The sequence below is a fragment of the Dama dama genome, chromosome X (assembly GCF_033118175.1).
Source record: "Dama dama isolate Ldn47 chromosome X, ASM3311817v1, whole genome shotgun sequence".
Lineage (NCBI taxonomy): Eukaryota > Metazoa > Chordata > Mammalia > Artiodactyla > Cervidae > Dama > Dama dama.
This window is the reverse complement of record NC_083714.1, coordinates 112427283-112449504: the sequence shown is the minus strand read 5'-3', so window position 1 is coordinate 112449504 and position 22222 is coordinate 112427283. Positions and strand designations below refer to the sequence as shown.

Below are 22222 nucleotides of genomic sequence, written 5' to 3'. Positions count from 1 at the left end.
GAACATTAAGTGCTTTGGAAATAAATAGAAATACAAGTGATTTGTTCACTAATCATTCAGCATTTGTCTCAACATAATTTTTACTGTACTTTGAAGTTCGATTAGCTCATTAGTGATACGTTTTGCTTTCCAGAGCAATGTTGATCCCAGAGATGATGTATTTGGATACCCTCAACAATTTGAAGACAAACCAGCATTAAGTAAAACAGAAGACAGAAAAGAGTACAATATTGGTGTTTTGAGACACCTTCAGGTCATCTTTGGTCATTTAGCTGCTTCTCGACTACAGTACTATGTGCCCAGAGGATTTTGGAAACAGTTCAGGTAAATTATGGATGACTGGTAATTGGGATATTGCTTAAACCTTTATGACCGTCTCATGACACTAACATTAAACTTCTAAAACCTATATGGGAAAGCACTTATATGTTTAATATTTAATAAGTAGTAATAGTCAAAGTTTATTTCCATAGTTAGGTTTGTTTTCTCATTGTCCCCAAAGGAGGTAGAAAATGTCTTAGTAAGAGGCAGCATTCTTTAGTCTCATAAGATGTTAATAATTTTTTATTTTGAAAGCTTATAATATTTACATATGTAGAGAGAAGAGTATGAACCCTTATGTATTCATCACTCAACTTCAATAATTGTCAACTCATTGCCATTTAATCTACATTCCCATCTGCTTCTTTTTAGGTTGTTTTGAAGCAGATGCATGATTTCACCCATAAACATTACAGTGTGTATCTCTAATGTCTTTTTTAACATGACCATGATACTATTGTCGTGTCTTTAAAAAATTCCTTAATATCCTTGTCAATATTTGATTTTACCCAGTGACCTCATAATTTTTTTTTTTGTACTATTAAGTTTTTTGAAATCATGACCCAAATGAAGTCCATGTGCTACAGGTGTTGATATGTCTCTGTAGTCTCTTTTTTCACCCTTGTAATTATTTGTTGGGGATAAAAAATAAGTAGTTAACTCCATACATTTTCCCATTTGGATTTTATTGAGATCCCTGTGGTGCTGTGTTTTCCTCAGTTCCCTACATGTCATATAAATAGGTAAAGAGAGAGGGGCTTGATCAGGTTCCACTGTTATTTTTTTCTTGTTTTGGAGTGGCTAGACAAGGCCTACCTCATAGGTGATAACAATAAGCTCAGTGAGGAGAAGTACATAATGTCTCTCTGCCTCTTAGGATAACACCCATTGATTATCATTGCCTAAGTGCAACATTTCCTCAGGACTACAAAATGGTCACATCCTAGTTTTATCATTCTTTCATTTAATAGCCAGAGTAGATCTGTAAAGGAAACATCCCCATAGCAACTTTTTGGCTAGTCTTATGGACAATTTTATAGGAAAGGTGTGATAAATACCTTGGGGTGGGGGGGTGGGGCAGGATTTGTTGTTGTTTTTAATTTTAAAAAATCTTCAGTTATATCTTGATCTTATTTCTCTGGCTTCATTTATTTCACCTTTTTTTTTTTATTACCTCTTGTGTCATGCACTGTACTAAAATACTGTAGTATTATACAACTACGTATCTGTACTATGTATGAAAACACCATAATCCTTCGTAGTAGTGTTTTTGTTTTTAAATAGTACTCCTTTCTTGCCCCTTTTTTTTTTTTTGCTGTACCAAACAGCTTATAGGATCTTAGTTCCCCAACCAGGTATTGAACCCAGACCCTTGGCAGTGAAAGTGTGGAGTCCTAACCACTGGACCAGCAGGGAATTCCCTTAAATAATACTCCTTAGAATCCCTTCAGGGTATCTCCCAGACACCTGAGAGCAGGGGAGCCAAGGGTCACCTGACACTGCTGCTCTGGTCCACCTTCTCTGCTTCAGTCATAGCAGCTGCCCTTTTGCCTACCAGGATACTACTTAGATTTCTTTTGAAACCACTAGTTTATAATACAGTGACCTCCCTATGACTCACCATATAAATTCCACCGATTTCTCTAACTAGGCCCCCTATTTAATGCACACTTACTGGCTTACACACACACACACACACACACACCCCTTTCCCAGCTCTGCTTTCGCTCTTTCAGTCCCATCACCTGGCAGAACTCTCACCTTCCTCTCTGACTAGTCAAGTTTTCTTTCTTTCCCTAGCTTGTCCCATCTCTGCCATAAGGCTTTTAGCATTTCTGTTCTTTCTCTTCCAGATTATTACTCTTAAACTTTTTGAACTTTTGTCTTAAAATTTGTTATTTGGTTATAATTATCACTCTTCTTGTAATATGTTTGCTTTTTTTTTGGCTTCTCAGTTAATTGTTCCCTATGTTAGTGGAGCTCTCAATTTGTCTAGACTAGCACTTTTGGATTATCTACACTTTAGACCTGTGATGTACTCCAGGTACATGTGGGTGAGTTAACCACATTTTGCACCCCTAATTTTTTATGTTGAAAAATTTCACACCAGCAGAAAAGGTAAAGTAGTATAAGAATCGCCTTTATGATGCATATTCTTCACTCAGATTTACCAGTTGTTAACATTTTGCCATATTTGCTTATGGGTATACTTGAGTTTTGGGTTTTGTTTGTTTTTTCTAAACTAGTTGATAGTTGCAAATATTACTCTTGATCTCCTTATATGCCTCAAAATGTATCCTGTAAGAATAAGGACATTTTTCTACATAATATTTAATACAATTATCACATGCATGAAATTTAGTATTCAGTAATGTCTAATTCATCAGTATATATTCCAATTTCCCCAAAATAGTCTTTGTAATTTTTTTCCCCCAATTTCAGACTGGTTTCCTAGAAGGAATCACAAGAATTTGGTTGTTAGCTCTTCAGTCATCTCTAAATTAATCTCCCTAATTTGTCATGACCTTTATGGTACTTTATTGATTTGTATGATTATTTCCCCATGATTAGATTCAGGTTAAACTTTTTTGGCAAGAAGAAATACCTCTGAATGCAGTGCAATGAGAAGCATATAGTAACATCACCTACGTAGTTTTTCTTTGTAGTTTTGTGGTATTTCTTTCCTATTAAAGTACCACCTTTACTGTGAATCTTACTTTCTCCTCCACAGCAATCAATACATAAAGAGCATTCCTTTTTTTCCTACTTCCTCATGTAATTGAGGAATAAAATCTCAGTTTATATGTGTTATTTTGGTTGTATTGCTTTTTTCCTGGAAAATATATGGTATTTATTGTTCTGGGAGTGTCGCACATTACATATTTTACTCCATTCATTTCTTAGGCTTTGGGGTGAGCCTGTTAATCTTCGTGAACAACATGATGCTTTAGAATTTTTTAATTCATTGGTGGATAGTTTAGATGAAGCTTTGAAAGCCTTAGGACATCCAGCTATGCTAAGTAAAGTCTTAGGAGGTTCCTTTGCCGATCAGAAGATTTGCCAAGGCTGCCCACATAGGTGAGTACTAATTGCATACTCTATATGTATGTTGTACTGTTTATTATTAATTATGTAAACAAGTGAAATATGCTACCGATTACTAAATACCTGAGATGGGATGAATAATATATTGTGCATACCTTACTATTGGGGGTTGTTTGTTTGTTTTCTCATTTTATTACAGTGAAGTTTAACAGAACAGAAAAGTTACATGACCTTTGTGGATCTGTTTGTTTTTGTCAAATAATACTTGCTTCCTTTAACTCCACCTAAGCTCTTACTATTTTATACTCTTATATGTCCTTATGTATGATCATGCCTAAGAAAATAACATGGCATTTTGCATATACGGGTATTACTAATGAATTTTTCCTTTATCTTAAAATAGTTAATAATATTGTAAATATGTTAAGTTTAGAAGATGACAAGTGTGGGGCATTATTTCCTATACAAATGAAATACTGACTTTAAAAATAGCATTGATTCACTGTCATTCCCACACAAAGCATTTATAGCAAAAAATGACTATAAACAAATTTGTTTGGATTTTTTCTTAAGAGGGAAATTGATTAAGAACTTATTGAAAATAGTTAAAATAACTATTAAAGTTTATTACTGACAGATACACGTTTACGACTACTTTATGGAAGTTTTACTTTGGAACTTCTCTTGTATGTCATCAGTTAATCAATGTTAGTTATTGAAGTCCCTTCTCACCAAAAGATCACAGTAAGAGGTAGTATTTTCTACAAGGACACAACTTAGCAACTGAACAACAGCAACAAAAGAGCATTATGTATAGTCATAGGTTGTGTGTGTGTATGGTAAGTTGGGGGTGCTTCATTTTTGAACCATTTTAGAATCATTTCATTTTGGAAATGATTGAGGGAGTGGTAATATTATATATAAATGTTAAGCTATTCATTCTGAATGAGGCCATAAAATTGTTTACACAGACTGGGCAACTTTTGCTTCTTTTGAAAGACCTTGTGCATTATTAGGTGGACCATAAAATTGTCGTTTTAACCTCTTGTTTTTATACTGATTTAAAAAAAATTTTCTGGCTATCTGTTTTGGTCAGTTTGTCTTGATTTCTTATAGACAGTTTTCAAAATTATTGGGAAATTACTGGTTTTCTTTGCTAAGTGAAAATGTCCAGAGAACATATACTCTTTTTTTTTTTTTTTTTCTAGTTTATAATTTTTTTTTTTCATTAGTTGGAGGCTAATTACTTTACAGTATTGTAGTGGTTTTTGTCATACATTGACATGAATCAGCCATGGATTTACACGTATTCCCCATCCTGATCCCCTCTCCCACCTCCCTCTCCACCCGATCCCTCTGGGTCTTCCCAGTGCACCAGGCCTGAGCACTTGTCTCATGCATCCAGCCTGGGTTGGTGATCTGTTTCACCCTAGATAATATACATGCTTTGATGCTGTTCTCTATTCTTAAGTAAAATTCCTGAAGTTCAAATACCTAACTCCACAACTAAACTAGTCCTGTTCCATGCTAGAAGGTTACATAAATGAGAGTCCTGTGACAGTCTGTTTTAGGGTATTTATCTAGAATAACCGTTAACAAACTATGGACCATAGTTCAAGTCCAGCCCTGCATCTGTTTTTGTAGAGTTTTATTGGCACATACCCGCTCCTTTACCAGCTGTCTGACTGCTCTCACTGTAAGAACAGACTTGAGTAGTTGCTATAGGGACCTCATTGTCCGAAAAAGCTGGTAATATTTACTCTCTGGCCTTTTACATACAGAAAAACTTTGCTGACTTCTCATTTTCGAATGACCAATTTTTTACCTGAAATCATAAAATCGAACTTTTTCCTCATCTATGGGCTGTTCCCTAGTTATCATAACAGTTTGCTTAATACTTCATATTCCATTCATGTCACTTATAAATGCCTTTTTCACTAACTAAATTGAAAAGCCCTTAATATGAGGGACCATCTTAAACACTGACTATCCCACAGTGCTTTATACATGGTAGGCATGGCATTGTTCAGTGAATTAATTTAATGGTTGAGAGTGAAATTCTCACATCGCATGTTCTAAATTTATGAATATGTCTCATCACAAATCTGAGAATTCCTTTGGTAGAATGTTGCCAAAAGGTGGGATTCTGGCTCCTAGTCAGATTGCTTAGCACATATTCATTTGTGTGTTCAACTTGTGCTTTAGTAATGTTTCCATTATAGAAGAGGAGAAACATTCAGAAATTTAGCTCATTATAATCTAAACAGATGATGGCGGAAGGAGCATCATAGATTATATAGATAGACAGAGCTGTGAAGCCAGACAGATCTAGCTTCAAAACACCATTTCTTCTGGTAATCTTGGCCAAATCACATTCTGAACCCCATTTCCCTCATCTCTGATGTGGAGATGGTGATAGAGAATATTTGTTGTGAAGACAAAGTATATAGTGTGTAAATAATTTAATGTAGTGCCCAGCAGAGGGTAAATGGCCCGTAAATGGTAACTGTCATTTATTAATACATTTTTTTGACTTAATGGGTTTTGTGTTCTATTATAAATATTGCAAAAGTAGTTTACATTGAGCTCATAACTAAGATGTTTAGAAAATTAAGGAATAAATTCTCTTTGATCATTTCTTAAATAATATCTCTAGATACGAGTGTGAAGAATCTTTTACGACTTTGAATGTAGACATTAGAAATCACCAAAATCTTCTTGATTCTTTGGAACAATATGTCAAAGGAGATTTATTAGAAGGTGCAAATGCTTATCATTGTGAAAAATGCAATAAAAAGGTATGGATTGCTCAGTTTTGTTTAAAATAATGATGGTTACATATAATGGGTTTGGAAGAATGATTGTTTTCATTTGTTCTCGAAATTTGCCCTCTTTATTCCCTGCCCTCCTTTGTTAACGGTGGTAGCAGAGAGGTAGTTAAGATAACAGACTTAAAAGGTTTGTCAGGTAAAGACTATCGAGAGAAACTAGTGCCAGAAAGGGCTAGGGGAAACAGGTAAAGATGAGTGAATCACTTTCGAGGTCACAATAGCTTATTAATACCACAATCTCTTGTCTGACTTACACAGGCACCTTTCATCCATATCTGACCAGACTGCTTGAGCTCCACAAAGCTACAGAGCTCATAGAGGAAAACATTGCTCCTCTCACATCCAGAGTTACTAGCCAAGACCGAGAAGTTCGCTGAAACCAAACTGTTTTAATTGCTTTATTTAGCCACATAAGATTTCTTCTACCACCTGTATTTTTTAAACCACTTGGATCAAATTTTTTTTGACTCACCTGGTATTGGTTTTTGTCTATGGGCATTTAATAGTATCTTTCTGGGCTCCCAAGCCCTCTCACCTCTAAGTCACCTGTATTGTTTTGACTTTACATACCACTTGGAGAGGTTTTAAAATCTAGAGGTTGAGATGACCTGTAAAGTCATACCCCTGCCACTCACAGCTCTAAGACTTGAGGCAGGTTACTTAAATCTTTCAACTGCTCCTCATTCTCATGCTAAGGTTCAGTAGTACCTGCTTGAGAGGGTTGTGAGGATTGTACATGTTACTACTGCGGCAGCACTTAGCATATAATTTGATACCTAACTGCCCAATATATATTAGGTGCTGTTATTATATTTCTGTAGTTGGCTCACAGGAAACCACACCTTCATTAAAATAACAATAAATATCAAACAGATAATAATGGTTAGATAATACTGCCAATATTGAAATCAGGCAGTGAGTAAATCACTAATTTTTGCAGTTTGTAGCAAGTGGCATCAGGGTACTTCTATATTACTTGTTTTAGTTAACATTAAAACTATAAACTGACAGAATTGCTCTGATTATGTTCACTATCACGTTATGTTTACACTTAAAATTTCAAATTAGTGTTGAGAATTTAACAATAGAGTTTTAAAGTTTGGTGTTTTTTTGTAGTGGATTAAGAGAACATCTAGTAATTTGCTCTGTTCATTTTAGGTTGATACTGTAAAGCGCTTGCTTATTAAAAAATTGCCTCCTGTTCTTGCTATCCAACTAAAACGATTCGACTATGATTGGGAAAGAGAATGTGCAATCAAGTTTAATGATTATTTTGAATTTCCTCGTGAGCTGGACATGGAACCTTACACAGTTGCAGGTGTTGCAAAGCTGGAAGGAGATAACGTAAACCCAGAGAGTCAGTTGATACAACAGAATGAGCAGTCTGACAGTGAGACAGCAGGAAGCACGAAATACAGACTTGTGGGGGTGCTCGTACACAGCGGTCAAGCAAGCGGAGGACATTACTATTCTTATATCATTCAAAGGAATGGAGGAGATGGTGAGAGAAACCGTTGGTATAAATTTGATGATGGAGATGTAACTGAATGTAAAATGGATGACGATGAAGAAATGAAAAACCAGTGTTTTGGTGGAGAGTACATGGGAGAAGTATTCGATCACATGATGAAGCGCATGTCATACAGGCGCCAGAAAAGGTGGTGGAATGCTTACATACTTTTTTATGAACGATTGGACACAATAGACCAGGGTGATGAGTTGATAAGATATATATCAGAGCTTGCTATCACCACAAGACCCCATCAGATTATTATGCCATCAGCCATTGAGAGAAGTGTACGGAAACAGAACGTGCAATTCATGCATAACCGAATGCAATACAGTTTGGAATATTTTCAGTTTATGAAAAAACTGCTTACATGTAATGGTGTTTACTTAAATCCTCCTCCAGGTAAGTATCAAGAATTTATCTTCTTAGTAACAAAGCATTCCTCCTCTTGCAGGATTTCTTAGCAAGTGTCAATATGTTCGTTTTCTTTCTGATTGTTTTCAAGTCCTGTTTCAGATGACTGTTTGAGAATTATATATTGTCTGGGTATTTAGAGACAGGAGCTTTTGTTTGTTATAACAATTTGTTTTTATTTACTCAGGCACTAATTGAAGTGTGCTTTAATGAACAGAATTATTTCATAAGTAGCCTCAGAGGGGTTTTAACATAATTGGGGCTTGGAAAATTGTAGGTGATGGAGATTTGTGTGAAAATGGGGCTTGGGCATACAAATTTGACTCTTTTTTAATCTGCACTTTTTTTATAGGGCAAGATCACCTGTTGCCTGAAGCAGAAGAAATCACAATGATTAGTATTCAGCTTGCCGCTAGGTTCCTCTTTACCACAGGATTTCATACCAAGAAAATAGTCCGTGGCTCCGCCAGTGATTGGTACATTGTTTTGGATTTTCATTCCTATTATTACTGGCATTTAGTTTGGTTCTTTAATATACTGCTTTATTTTTTCCAAGCCCTAATAATCTTGTTTCAGATTTGGAATGCAGAATTTAAAAAATCTTGGTAGCAATAGTTGAAAGATCATATTTAAGTAATTCCTGAGATTAAATGTGGCCTTTTATTACTCAAGAGCCGGCTTCTGTTATAGTGTATATCATATCTTTGACTTCTGTGTACAAAACATTACAGGATGATACTTAAAGGTTATCTAATCACAAAATTATCACATTTTAGCTTCCCTAGATTACATTCAGCCGTAGATTAAAAGGGTAAAACCTTAAAATGAATTTGTTTCTAATTGTGGAAGTTTAGAGACCATTTATATCATACCTTGATTTAACAGTATTTACTTAACTATTCTAATAGTAAGATGTTAATGGGGGTTATTGTTTTTGTCATTGAACCTCGTATTTTGTTTTGTCTTAGGTATGATGCATTATGTATTCTGCTTCGTCACAGCAAGAATGTACGTTTTTGGTTTGCTCATAATGTCCTTTTTAATGTTTCAAATCGCTTCTCTGAATACCTTCTGGAGTGCCCTAGTGCAGAAGTGAGAGGTGCATTTGCAAAACTGATAGTTTTTATTGCACATTTTTCCTTGCAAGATGGACCATGTCCTTCACCTTTTGCCTCTCCAGGACCTTCTAGTCAGGTAATTGCCCAGTTTACTTCTAATGATTAAATGCTTACACGTGAATTCTGTTTCCTGGAAGCTGAAGCCACACATATGTGCATCTGTTTGAGATGTTTACCTAACAAATGTGCATGAGCATGTAATAACCATGTGATCTGATGCCTCAATGTCTATGAGTTCCATTAAAAAGTACTTCCCAGCAATGAATAGTGACTATTGCTTCTTTAAAACTTAACGGAATTTTCTGTTAATTTGGTTACATTCAGTGGCTTAGTTATACACTTACCGTTATATGTTATACATGAATTTTAATTCATCCCCTTTCCTAAAAAAGCAACCCTTTTTAATTGTTCTTGTGTGATCAGCCCTTCCAGAAATATCTGCCTATATTTAACATGTATATGTACATCTTCCTTTTTTATGTGAAGGAAATTATATCATACCTGCATCTTGTTGCTAGAAAACAACCAATGTTTTCATCTTTTACAGGCTTATGACAACTTAAGCCTGAGTGATCACTTACTAAGAGCAGTATTAAATCTGCTGAGAAGAGAAGTTTCAGAGCATGGGCGTCATTTACAGCAGTATTTCAACCTGTTTGTAATGTATGCCAATTTAGGTAAGAATTTAAGTTTTCGTAATTTTCTTTTAATGTATTAAGTAATGAAATCATATAAGTCAAGTGATGAAATATAACCTGGTCTAAAATAGAAAGTGTTTCATAAAACCTATTATGAATTTTATCTGAAACTTTTTGCTACACTTTTTACCTTGTACTTTTATTTATGCATGTGTCTTATCTCTGCTCAGACACAGGTCAGAATCTGTATCTTAGTCATATTTTTATCTCCCTAAAGCAGTGGTGCTAGACCTGGTTTTTTGAAAATACTGATTCCTAGGCCCCATCCCAAACCAACTGAATAAGAATTCTCAGAACTAACACGAGGAATCCACATTTTCAAAAGGCCCCAGATGATTGTGTAATATTCACCAAGTTTGGGTAAAGGATTTGGTCTATACTTAAGTTTTGGTTTGAAGTAAATGAAATTAAAAGTTGGGGATAATATAAATATTCACTTAAATTGCCTGTTATTTATGTTAAATTCTAAACCCAAACATTACTGTCATTCCAGGGTTTGTGTGTGTCACTTACTAATCACCACTGATCCATGACCCTTTTAACACAGCAACATTCTACTTTGTATTTGTCTTCTTTTCCCTTACCTCCCCATACTAGAAATACTTGCATATTTGCAGTTGAAAAGAATATTTATTACACAAACAAGCGTAAGGGGAATCTGTACTTTACACTTAGATGTGCTAAATCATAGGTATTTATAAAAATTCTACTCTGCTCAACTCCCTTTTTTAGGTATTCCCTGTCTAAAAAAGCATTCATCATTTGTCCATAATGTAATCTAAAGTTTCGCTGCTGAAAGCAAATACAGGTCTATAAACTTTAATGCAAAATCCTTAGGACCAATAGGCTTTGGGGTTCAGAACTGTTCGGGTTTAAGAAAGGTAAAATAGTGCATATACCATGAATTATGTAACATCCCTGGAGCAGTGTCCAGAACAGCACTTTGTAATCATACACATGAATATTCACATTGAGAGGGGCTGGATGGAAGACTGTAATAGCTTTTATCAGTTTAGGCCAGATTTTCAAACCAACTTTATAAGTGAACTTGTTTATATTGATGAAAAGAGCTGTTTGAATCTAGGGATTTCAAATAAGGGATTGTGGACTTGTATTTATTATATACTTCTTGGAACATGGCAATAAATAAGACTGTTACTTTCTAATGGGGTATAGAAGCAAATTAAAGGGTACTTGCCATAAAATATGTTTGTGACAATAATGGGGAAAATACAGAGTGCTGTGGAAGTACATCAATAGGGGTACCTGACCAGATTTGGGGAGTGTGTGGGACTTAGTGGAGAAATTGATTGTAGGAATTGGTTGAATTTTTCCATCCAGAGTGAACAGCAGGTGCAGAGACTTGGAAGTAAATTCAGCATGGCTCATTGGAGGAAATGAAAGGTTATTCAGTCTGACTAGAATTGATGTAATATGGGGATGGCAGGAGCGGTGAGCAGAATTCTCTAATTGTGCTATTCTGTCAAGCCTTGAGAGATTCTGGACTTTATCCTGAGGGCATTGATGATCCATTATAGAATTTTGAATAGATGTCTGGCTTCTAGAAAGATCATCCTGGCTGCAGTGTGAAATGGATTACAGGGAGAGTAAGGCTAGAGGATTTTTTAATCCTAGACCACCTGTCACCAGAAATGTGGCTTATACTGAGAAATTGACAGTGAGGGGGATACAAGTAGACAAATTCTGGTGCTTTTCATTAGATGCAAGGCCAGTAGGATTTGGTGATTGGATGTTCAGGGAAGGGTAAAGTGGAAGAGATGTTAAGAATGATGCCCAGAATTCCAGCTTGATAAGCTGAGCAGGTAGTAGTGCCATGTACTGAGCAGGGGAGACACAGGAAGAACATGGACAGGGAATTTGAGTCTTTGTCACACCCAAATAGAGGTGTCCAGTAGAACAGGATCTCTTTGGAAATATTTTTGAATCAGCTGAATGAAAATAGCTGGAACTTGAAGCCATTAGAATGGGTTTGATCATCCAGGGAAGGCGTGTGTGTGTGTGTGTGAGGAGATAGCCTGACATGGGAACTTGGAGGGCCATCACTTTTTAAGAGACAGGAGGAGGACTCACAAATAAGACCAAGAAGAGGTAGAAAGAAAATAAGAGAGGAACCCAAGAAAGGGTGAAATGGTTACAATTTGAGAACTATTCCTTAACTTTAAACCAGAAAGAGGGGCAGAAGCCAGATAAGCATGGATTGAAGAGCGGGAAAACGAGAAAAGTAGAGGGAACGAGGTTAGGCGTCTTTCAAGAAGCTTGGCTTAGAAGAAAGAAGAAAGGCAATTTATAAAAGAACTCTGATTTCTCCATTTTCGGCGTTCACCTAATGTTAAGGATTGCTGTCTAGGCTGGTCCCTGAGACTCCCCTGGCCATAGAAAGTGTCCAGAGGATTGCAGTGTCCTTTTAATACTTAACTCCAATTAGATTTTTGGTTCTTTTAATTTTTTTAATAATTATTTTTTGTATTAAGTATGATTTAATAATACTCTGAATGCCAAGTAAAAGTAATCTTCTGATCATAAAGGTTGTAGAAAAAATAACTACTTTATTATGAAGCCCTTCCGTCCCAGTTCTTTCACATAATTCTTCCCCTCTCTTCCTGCTTCTCCCTTCTGTACTGTAGGTGTGGCAGAGAAGACACAGCTTCTGAAATTGAGTGTACCTGCTACCTTTATGCTTGTGTCTTTAGACGAAGGTCCAGGTCCTCCAATCAAGTATCAGTATGCTGAATTAGGCAAATTATACTCGGTAGTGTCGCAGCTGATCCGCTGTTGCAATGTCTCGTCAAGAATGCAGTCTTCAATCAATGGTAAAGTCAAATACTCCATTCTTTACATTGGTTTTAAAGTACTGCTGGCCATAAATAGTACCTCATTAAAAGTGATTCTGAAGAAGTTTCAGTATGAAACAAGAATCTGAAAGTCCATGCTTTGGAATATTTTATAATATTTTGAGTCCTGCACGTTTTTCACATGCTTAAAAGGGAATCTTTCTATCTACTTGCTACTGAGGTTGGTATCTTGTTTATGAAGTAGTTTAAGAACTAACTTTTAAATAAGAAAACACCAGTATTGGTGTTTAACTTTTATTTTTTTTATCATCTTGTTGTATCTTATCATTATAATGCTTCATATTACTTTCTTTGTACTTAGGAAACGGTCTATATTATTATTTTCTTTTAAAACAATGATGAACCTATTTTCTGTAGTGAAAGCTGGATATTCTTGTGGAGAAGCCGATTAGTTTTTCATTGATGACAAATCTGTATTCTAGGTAACCCTCCACTTCCCAATCCTTTTGGTGATCCTAATTTATCACAACCTATAATGCCAATTCAGCAGAACGTGGCAGACATTTTATTTGTGAGGACAAGTTATGTGAAGAAAATCATTGAGGACTGCAGCAACTCAGAGGAAACCGTCAAATTGCTTCGTTTTTGCTGCTGGGAGAATCCTCAGTTCTCATCTACTGTCCTCAGTGAACTTCTCTGGCAGGTTAAAGGAAAACATACATTCATATATCTTTATAACTTGTTATTTTATTTTTATTATATTTTTAAGTATAATTGACTTTATAGTTATACTAGTTTTAGGTGTGCAACATAGTGATTTGATGTTTTTATACATTACACATTACAAAGTGATCACCACTGTTGCTGCTTTAAATAAGGTCTTCACCATGTTTTACCTGTTTTTAGGTGGCATATTCCTATACTTACGAACTCCGGCCCTACTTGGATCTGCTTCTGCAGATCTTGCTGATTGAGGACTCCTGGCAGACTCACAGGTAGCTACCCTTTTTTTGTTTCTTGCCCAGTTCTTAGAGTAAGTGAAATTAACAGCACATTTATTCTTTTTAACCTCTTGGAAGTCTAGTAAATGTTTTATTGTAAAACTTAAGGATGAATAAAAAGGTTCCCCCTTCCCTCACAACTTCCTTTTTTTTTTTTTTCCTCTCATTGCCCAAGTTGCATACTTAACATACTAACCTTCTTCTTTCAATTGGCGTTATGTTTTTTATTTGGAGGAATTTTTTGGTGAATGTTACCATTTCATCAGTGATGCACTAGAGTTATTTTAGGATTGGATTACGTTAGTTTTAGAATTACGTGAGAGTCCCTTCGGTAAATAAGTATAGGCGGTTCCCAATATTCATAGTGGTTAATTTAGATCTGAAAGTCAGTATGAACACTGAGCAAGTGCTAGGTCATTGCTCCTGGGAGATACACAGAGTTAGGTTCATGCAAGCCTCTGGGCACATTTTTTTTCAACCAATCAATACATAACCTTTTTAAAATTGTGTTCTGTTTAAAGAAATCTTATTTAATATATATTGAAGAATTTGTTGGGAAACCATTAAGAATTTGTATAGTAGACTGCTTCCTCTCTGTCACTATAACTAAAACAGAAACCTGAAAACAAATTCTGTAACAACAAAAAATAAAAAGTCTTGAGTCTTAGTGTGGATTGCAAATGTCAGAAATCATGAAATAATATTTTCAAATTATTCACCAAAATTAACAATCATAGTTTTCAAACAGTTAATATTACAAAAATCAGATTAAACCAGAAATCCGTTTCCATTAAAAACAAAATTTAATAGTTCCAAAACTGTAGCTGTTTATTTTGAACACTACCAGTACCTTTCTCAATATGATCTGAGGATTTAAAACTTATGAGTCAGTTGAAATGGAATCTTAAGTTTTCACTATTTTCTTTTGAAAATATTGTAAATATGTATAGCTTTAAACCAATTAGCCATATCTTAGCCCTAATTAGAATAAGTAATAACGCTAAAAGCACGTGTGCTGGTTTAAACATGAGAGTTTGTTTTTTGTGTAATAAGATTGTTGTTATGATTCCCTGGCATCAAGCTTGAAAATAATTTTCTCATAGTGGGCTATTAGTCATTCAGTAAACTGTGTATTTATGGAGCATCTCCCATGGGCTTGGCACTGTTAGGCATTGAAGAACAAGGGAGGCAAAGATAATATTGATAAAGATGGCATTTGTGAAGCAGTTGATTCGTTATCACTTGAAAAAATTGAAGGTAAAAACAGAAAATACACTGCAGTGTTTCAGATTAAATAGCAGGAAGCCTGTATGTGGTTGATTGTGTGGCCTGAGATGGTTTAATTTTGCAGAATTACAAAGTTACTTCCAAACAAAATGAATTTTATGAATGCATGTAATACAAAAAAGACAAAACTTGCCTTTTGATTTAAAATATTCTATTAAGTAAAATATACAGTGTATAAAAGGTTTTTTAAAATTACTGACTATACAGGTAATGTTTCTTTATTGAGATAAAATTCAGGTTTTTTTAATTTACTGTTTTAACCATTTTGAAATATGCAATTCAGTGACTTTTAGTATATTTAGTGTTGTGCAACCATTACCACTGTCTAATTTCGTTCATTTTCATCACTCTGGAAGGAAAATCCAAACCCAGTTAAGCAGTCACTTCCTTGTCCTCCTATCCCCCAGACCCTGACACCCACTTGTCTGCTTTCTGTCTATAGGTTTGTCTATCCATGGGCAAAATACCCAGGACTTGGATATTCCATTCATCTCATATGATCAGAATCATACAATATGTTCTTTTGTATCTGGCTTCTTTGACTTAGCAGAGTTTTCAAATGCATCCATGTTAGAGTACATATCTAATTCATCCCTCTTCATGACCGAATAATATTCTGTTGTATGGATACACATTACATTTTATCTATTTGTTCATTTGTTGGTGGATATTTGAATTGTTTCCACCTTTTGGCTATTGTGAGGAATACTGTTGTGAACATTCATGTACACGTTTTGTATTTTCAAAAAACCACGTGTTTTCAATTCTCTTTTTACATAGCTCAGAGTAGAATTGCAGGCAGGTAATTTTTAAAATCTCTTTTGAAAAATTGGAAGTATTCATAACAAGATTTGCTGTTTTAACCATTTTTAAGTGTACAGTGTTGTGTTACCATCACTGCTATCCATCCCCAGAACTTTTTCATCATCCCAAAGTGAAACTCTGTGCCCATTATTCTTGCTTTCTCTGACTTTTGCCTATTTTGAATACCTCATGTAAGTGGAATCACACAATATTTGTCATTTTGGATCAGAAATAAGTTGGTTCTAGGCAGCCACATGACCTTGGGTACAAGCCTTTTAACCTCTTTTTTCTTATGTGTTCAAGTATTAGATCACATGACTAAAGACCTTTATTGAATGGCTCATAGTAGGTACTTAGTAAATGTTAGCTGCTATTTGATTTTAGAAGTTTTAATTTATGTCGTTTTCTTTCAGAATTCACAATGCACTCAAAGGAATCCCAGATGACCGAGATGGGCTGTTTGACACAATCCAGCGCTCTAAGAATCACTATCAAAAAAGAGCATACCAGTGTATAAAATGTATGGTAGCTCTCTTCAGCAATTGTCCTGTTGCTTACCAGATTCTACAGGTGAGGGTTTTTTTCTCTGTGTGTCTGTGTATATAATTTTGTAGAAACCTCTGTCTGTGTGTGTGTATAATTTTGTAGAAACCTGAATCTGATTTAAGGATTCTGTTTTAAAAGAAGAGAATTATGAGAATTTGGAGTTGTCGTTTCAAGTTAACTTTGAAAAATATTGCAAAACCTTTTTACATGCATAGCTTTCTTTTCTTTTGAAGGGCAATGGAGATCTTAAAAGGAAGTGGACCTGGGCCGTGGAATGGCTTGGAGATGAACTTGAAAGACGACCATACACTGGCAATCCTCAATACACTTATAATAATTGGTCTCCTCCGGTGCAAAGCAATGAAACATCAAATGGTTATTTCTTGGAGAGATCACATAGTGCTAGGATGACACTTGCAAAAGCTTGTGAACTCTGTCCAGAGGAGGTAAAAAAAGCCACCAGTGTGCAGCAGATAGAAATGGAAGAAAGCAAAGTAATTCTTTACTTTATAGGCCAGTGTTTATATTAATGATAATGGGCGGGGGGTTATGTGGAGATTTTGTTTGCTTTAATGTGTATACTATATGTGGTCTTAACTTAATGAGGGAGTCTTCTTTTAAAGTAATTTGGGGGAGATTGCCTGAATCTAGTATTTCTGAAAGAACCCAAATCAGGTTTCTTTCATTTACTTTGTCTATAATAAAATTTGTTAGTGGGTCGGTTTTTTAAAGATTTTATTTCAAACCCCCCAAAAACTGAATTTGCCTACATAATTCTTTATCTTTAAATATTTAAAATCAGGAGCCAGATGACCAAGATGCCCCGGATGAGCATGAGTCACCTCCACCTGAAGATGCCCCGTTATACCCCCATTCACCCGGATCTCAGTATCAGCAGGTATATCAGGCTTAGTTTGGGTTTTTATCCCCTAGAATTTGTACGCATTATTTATAGGATGGCTAAGTTTTTTGTTGCCAATGTAAAGTAATAGGGGGGTAATCTAGACCAGCTTTGGGGGCATGATCAAAAGAGGAATGGTTGGCATGGGGTCACAGTGTGACATGTTTGAGCTTCCCCTGTGATGTTTCCTGGTCAAATATATGCACCCCTCTTGTACTTAGTAGATGAAGTTAGTAAAAACTATGATTAATTGTATCAATATAAAATGATAATATTTAGTATAATGGATTAAGATGACATTTCCTGGTAGGCCAAGTCTGCGAGTAGGGACATGAAACATGGCAGTGAAGGAAGACCCTGGATATGGCAATGAAGGAAGAACTGTTTGCTTACATAGCATAACCAAGGCTTCAATGACAGTAAAAAATTATTGGAAAAAAGTCAGGGATTTGACAGATTTCCCTGAATTTTTTTAGAAGATCAATAACTAAATTTAGATGAAACTTTCTAAATGAGAATGTGTCTAAGTCCCAGGTGTGACTAATTTTGATCTTTTGTGGCAGTGATTCTGGAACAAGCATTGGAATCCCCTGGTGGGCTGTTGTGGTGGGGGGGTACCTCAGAGTTTCTGATTCAATAGGTCTAGGAGATGGGAGCAGAAAAATCTACTTTTCTAATGAGTTCCCAGTTGATGCTGCTGCTGGTCTAGGAACCATGCTTTCAGAGCCATTATTTAAGCATTCTTACAGTTCATAGTAGAGGGAGAAGCATGCTAGATAATTAGAAAATGCATATTCAGGATATTTATTTTCCTAATAGAAATTACAGAAAGTGAAAGCCTAAAATCTTCTTGGCTTGCCTGGTGGGAATGTACAGAAAAATGAGAGTTCAGGGGTTTAAAACATTAAGGACCCAAATCCAGCAGAAGAGTTACTTCCCTCAGCCCTGAGAAAGCTCATGCTTAATCATGCCTGATTAATCCAATATCTTCAATGTTGTTTTGTTTTCATTAACATCATTCTGTGTTGAGGGTTGTTGCTTATGCGGATTTCATATGATCATTTAGTCAGATTTCTCATATAGAAGTTATGTGCTTAGAGTGAGAATGGATGTGTTCTGGCTCTTTTGTGAATTTTTATTTTTTTTTTTTTACCACAAGCAATAATGGGCTGTGTTATCCCTTATTTGTCAGACTTGAATGTGAATAATTTTGGACACTTAAAATCACCTTGGCCAAAGAATCACACCTACGCTGCTCTTACTTGGGGCTTTGAGGCTGTCTTTTCTGTTTCAAACCAATGTTTCTCATCATTAGCCTAAGCGTATTTCCTCGTTAAGTCCCAGGAATAAAAGGAAATGTTTACATTTCCACAAACTTCAGCCTGTGGTCTTTAAAGTTAAAGTTCAATATATTAAAAGTTTTAACATGCAGATCTTGTCTCCCCTCCCAGAATAACCATGTGCATGGACAGCCGTATACAGGCCCAGCGGCGCATCACATGAACAACCCTCAGAGAACTGGCCAACGAGCACAAGAAAATTATGAAGGCAGTGAAGAAGTGTCCCCACCTCAGACGAAGGATCAGTGAAATGCACATGATTAACTGGTTCCATCAAGACTGTGCACCCAGGCCTTACAGTCCAACCTTTTTCTGTGTCTGGCTAATATTTAAAACTAGAAAAAACTATTCCTAATCAATATGGAGTGGAAAGTTTATTCACTGTCTTATCTGCAGAAATTTGCTGTCAATATATAACTCGCCTGCAGTGGAAAGTGTATAGTGTTTTGTAATAAATGGCCTGATGCTAATGTGTAAATGGCAAAGGTGTATATAGTATATTAATGTCTGACTGTTAATTCTTAAGCGAGACTTTTTTCTTGATGAGACTCACAGATCTACAAAACCTACAAAAGTTAATTTTCTTGTTATACCCATTGCACTCTGCAACCAGTGTTGCCTGCCTGACGGCAGTTGGATCAACTCCTTTACAAAAACAAAAACTAAACCAACAGCAACAAACCAGAGCCCATCCATGTCAGCCACACCAATAGTTTCATGTTAATTCTTTGCCACTGGAGTCAGTTTTATTATGAGCAATGTAAGGCTGGTAACCTTTAAATTATTTGGTTGATGTGGAAAATTGGTGATGTAACATTGTTTCTAGATCTTTTTCATTGCCTTTTTATTCTGATGTTAGGTTAATCACTTTGAAGCTATAGTTATGCTGTAACATTTAGCATGGCTTCACACCAGGTTAGTGTAGCCAATGAGGAAAAAATTACCGTAATGACAGCAGTTGTCCCAGTGTGGCAGCTGGATTGCTCAGAGCTTTTCCTTCTTACACCTAGAATATAAAATAGAAAAACAAGGGGAGAAGTGTGATAAACAGGTGGATTTCAGTTACACATATGTTGCTTACATCTTAATGTTTGACAATTCAATCTCTGGGTGGGATAAAGAAACTTTAAGTGTCAGTAATGGGAATTTTAAAAGATTTAAAACACATATGCAAAAATTTGCTATGCCAGGATGCTCGGAGCATAATAGAAGACTGTATTTGGTGTGCTTGTTTTGTTTCTTTTGTAGAGCTTACTAGGAGAACCTTCTAAAACTTGCCTTCTGCTGGATCCCAGGGAAGCGGAAGTCCTCAGAAACCCACAGTACTTGGAATACCACTGCACCAAGATGTTTGCTGAGCTGCTGCTCAGTCACAGTCTTACTTGAAAGCAAGAGTTGTCCTAGCTCCTTTTCCATTATTCCAAAAATTTTCATGTTTGAAGCAGGGTCTAATTAAAAAGAAAACTGGTTAATATAATTGAGGTATCAATATCAGAATAAACATTTAAGATGATAAATTCATCAGCTAATACTGTATTTAAAAGAGAATTGGTAACTTGAATGTGTGTAATTTTTTGGAACCTGTCTAAAAACCAAATACCCCTGCAAACAGATACAGTCCACCCTATTCTATTTAAATATTTTGCTGTTTTATTTTATAGAAATTATTTTGCTGAATTCACAAATAGAATTTGATTTAAGAAGAACTTTTTGTCCTGTGGTGTGTTTCTGGGTTTTTTGTTGTTGTTACTTTTTTGTCTTTTTTTTTTTTTTTTTTTTTTTAAGGACTGCATATGAAGGTTAATTCTGTGCATAACACACCTAGACATGACCCTGAATTCAGGAGTTCAGTCCCATTGAGTTTTTGTGCACAGAAAGATTTAACCTTTGGCCCTTGACTGAAGATTTAAGAGAAAAACAGGATGTTGACACTGTAAAAGTTTCCTAACATAATCAATCTTGTACTTTTTGTATGTTTTTTATATACATGTATATTTAATGAGCACAAGCTTGGTTGTATTTTTTACAATTCAGTTAATAGGCAAATGTTTTGTCAAAAAGGCTATAGTTGGAATTGAACAAAGCAGAAACAAAATTGAGAATTTGTTATTTTGTGATTAAAGGGGGCAGGTATTTAAGATAAAGCTTTGGATATCTTATTTGCAGTACTCTAGTCAATCTGTGCTTCTAGGTTTTCTGTAACATTAGGAAAATTTGACACCAGATAGAGCCTGTTTTTACCTTGAGTATATTACATATGAGTTTAAGTGTGAGCCAGAGTCATACACACTATCTGCAATTCCAATTGGTAACTTTAATTTAGAAGTTCCTCAATTCCAAGTTTACTTAACAATGAGCAAAAATAGGTTAAATTTATTTGGACAAGTTGCTATCATAAATTACACCGTCTAACCATCTGAAGTGATTTGTGTGTGTCCTGGTCCTTAACAAAAGTATGTAATATACTTAATTTAAAAACGAATGACTTCCTAGACGTCAAAACTTGACATTTTAAAAGGCTGTGAATTTTTCTCCTTGGAGGGAGATCCCACCTTGGCTGCTTTGAGGGCTTGTGAATCCTTTCCCCCTCCACTTGAGAAAGAGTGGTCTGTGCTGTGATCAGGATCTAGGGAAAGTGAATGGAAAGAGTTACTTTTGTTTGTTTGTGCAAATTATTTTCTCTATTTAACTCTTAAGCAAGCATTAATGTATAACTGAAAATTTTAAGATGCATGTTATTGTAAGAGCAACATAGCGGTGATTTTGAGGTCTTTTTCTGAAAACAAATGGCACATTTTAAACTTCAAGTCTTCAAAGTGCCTACAGATTATTTAATTCTCCCTCAACTGATTTCTTGAGCCATATATATATTTCCTACTTTAAATGTTTGTTGCAGAATCACTAGTCTTCCTTTCAGAAAAGTACCCCCGAAAATTCTAAATGGCGTGGTTACTTTATAGGAGACAGTAGAATCTGTTAACATAAAGACTGAAGATACTTGCATTGTTAATCTGTGTGAACAAGGGCTTTGCCCTATTGGATCTAAGTATTTCAGTGCACAACTTGGCAAAAACCCTACTGCTGCTGTTTCTAAGCCCTCTATCAACCAAATTTTCATGTTCAGCATTGTCGAGGCAGAAATAAGAACATCCTCATATTTGGGATTTTTGTCTTCATTGATTTTTCTCTCAATGATAATTTCCCAGCCTTGTCTTTCAGCTGTTATGTGTACAAATTTAGAATTATGAAAATGTTTTATATTTTTTTCATGATTAACTTTTATTAGTGAATGATAACAATTTAAGTATTTAACCCTAGTAGTGGGTTAAAAAGAAGAGGAGCCTTTTTTATTTGAATTACATTTATAAATGAAAGCAAGTCTGTGAATACTCAGATGACTACTCCAAAATAGTTCCATTTTTTCTTATTTTTCCAGCTGGAACTCTTACTTTGCTGAATCTTGTGGTTAATTTTGGTGGATATATCCTGCCTTATTTAGAATTATAACTGGATTAAAAAAAAAATTGCCTTTTCATAAGTGCCCAATTTTGTTTTCTAGTTTGAAGGTATTACATACTGCCGAGAAAGTAAAC

General features: G+C 35.4%; 1 protein-coding gene across 4 annotated transcripts in view; it reads left to right on the top strand.

Moving 5' to 3' along the window:
- USP9X (ubiquitin specific peptidase 9 X-linked) overlaps positions 1-20335 on the top strand; it is a 115792-nt gene extending 95457 nt beyond the window's left edge. For 2 of the 4 annotated variants that reach the window (XM_061136387.1, XM_061136386.1), the window contains exons 32-45: positions 134-324; positions 3226-3399; positions 6023-6164; positions 7356-8109; positions 8474-8597; positions 9090-9315; positions 9787-9916; positions 12583-12768; positions 13233-13453; positions 13657-13745; positions 16256-16412; positions 16622-16834; positions 17191-17286; positions 18741-20335. In XM_061136387.1, the coding sequence (XP_060992370.1) occupies positions 134-324; positions 3226-3399; positions 6023-6164; positions 7356-8109; positions 8474-8597; positions 9090-9315; positions 9787-9916; positions 12583-12768; positions 13233-13453; positions 13657-13745; positions 16256-16412; positions 16622-16834; positions 17191-17286; positions 18741-18878 (2841 nt within the window). In that variant the 3' untranslated portion in view covers positions 18879-20335. Of the gene's footprint in view, positions 1-133; positions 325-3225; positions 3400-6022; positions 6165-7355; positions 8110-8473; positions 8598-9089; positions 9316-9786; positions 9917-12582; positions 12769-13232; positions 13454-13656; positions 13746-16255; positions 16413-16621; positions 16883-17190; positions 17287-18740 lie in introns of all 4 variants that reach the window. The other 2 variants (XM_061136385.1, XM_061136384.1) reach the window with 1 other exon arrangement.
- The last annotated feature ends 1887 nt before the right edge of the window (positions 20336-22222 follow it).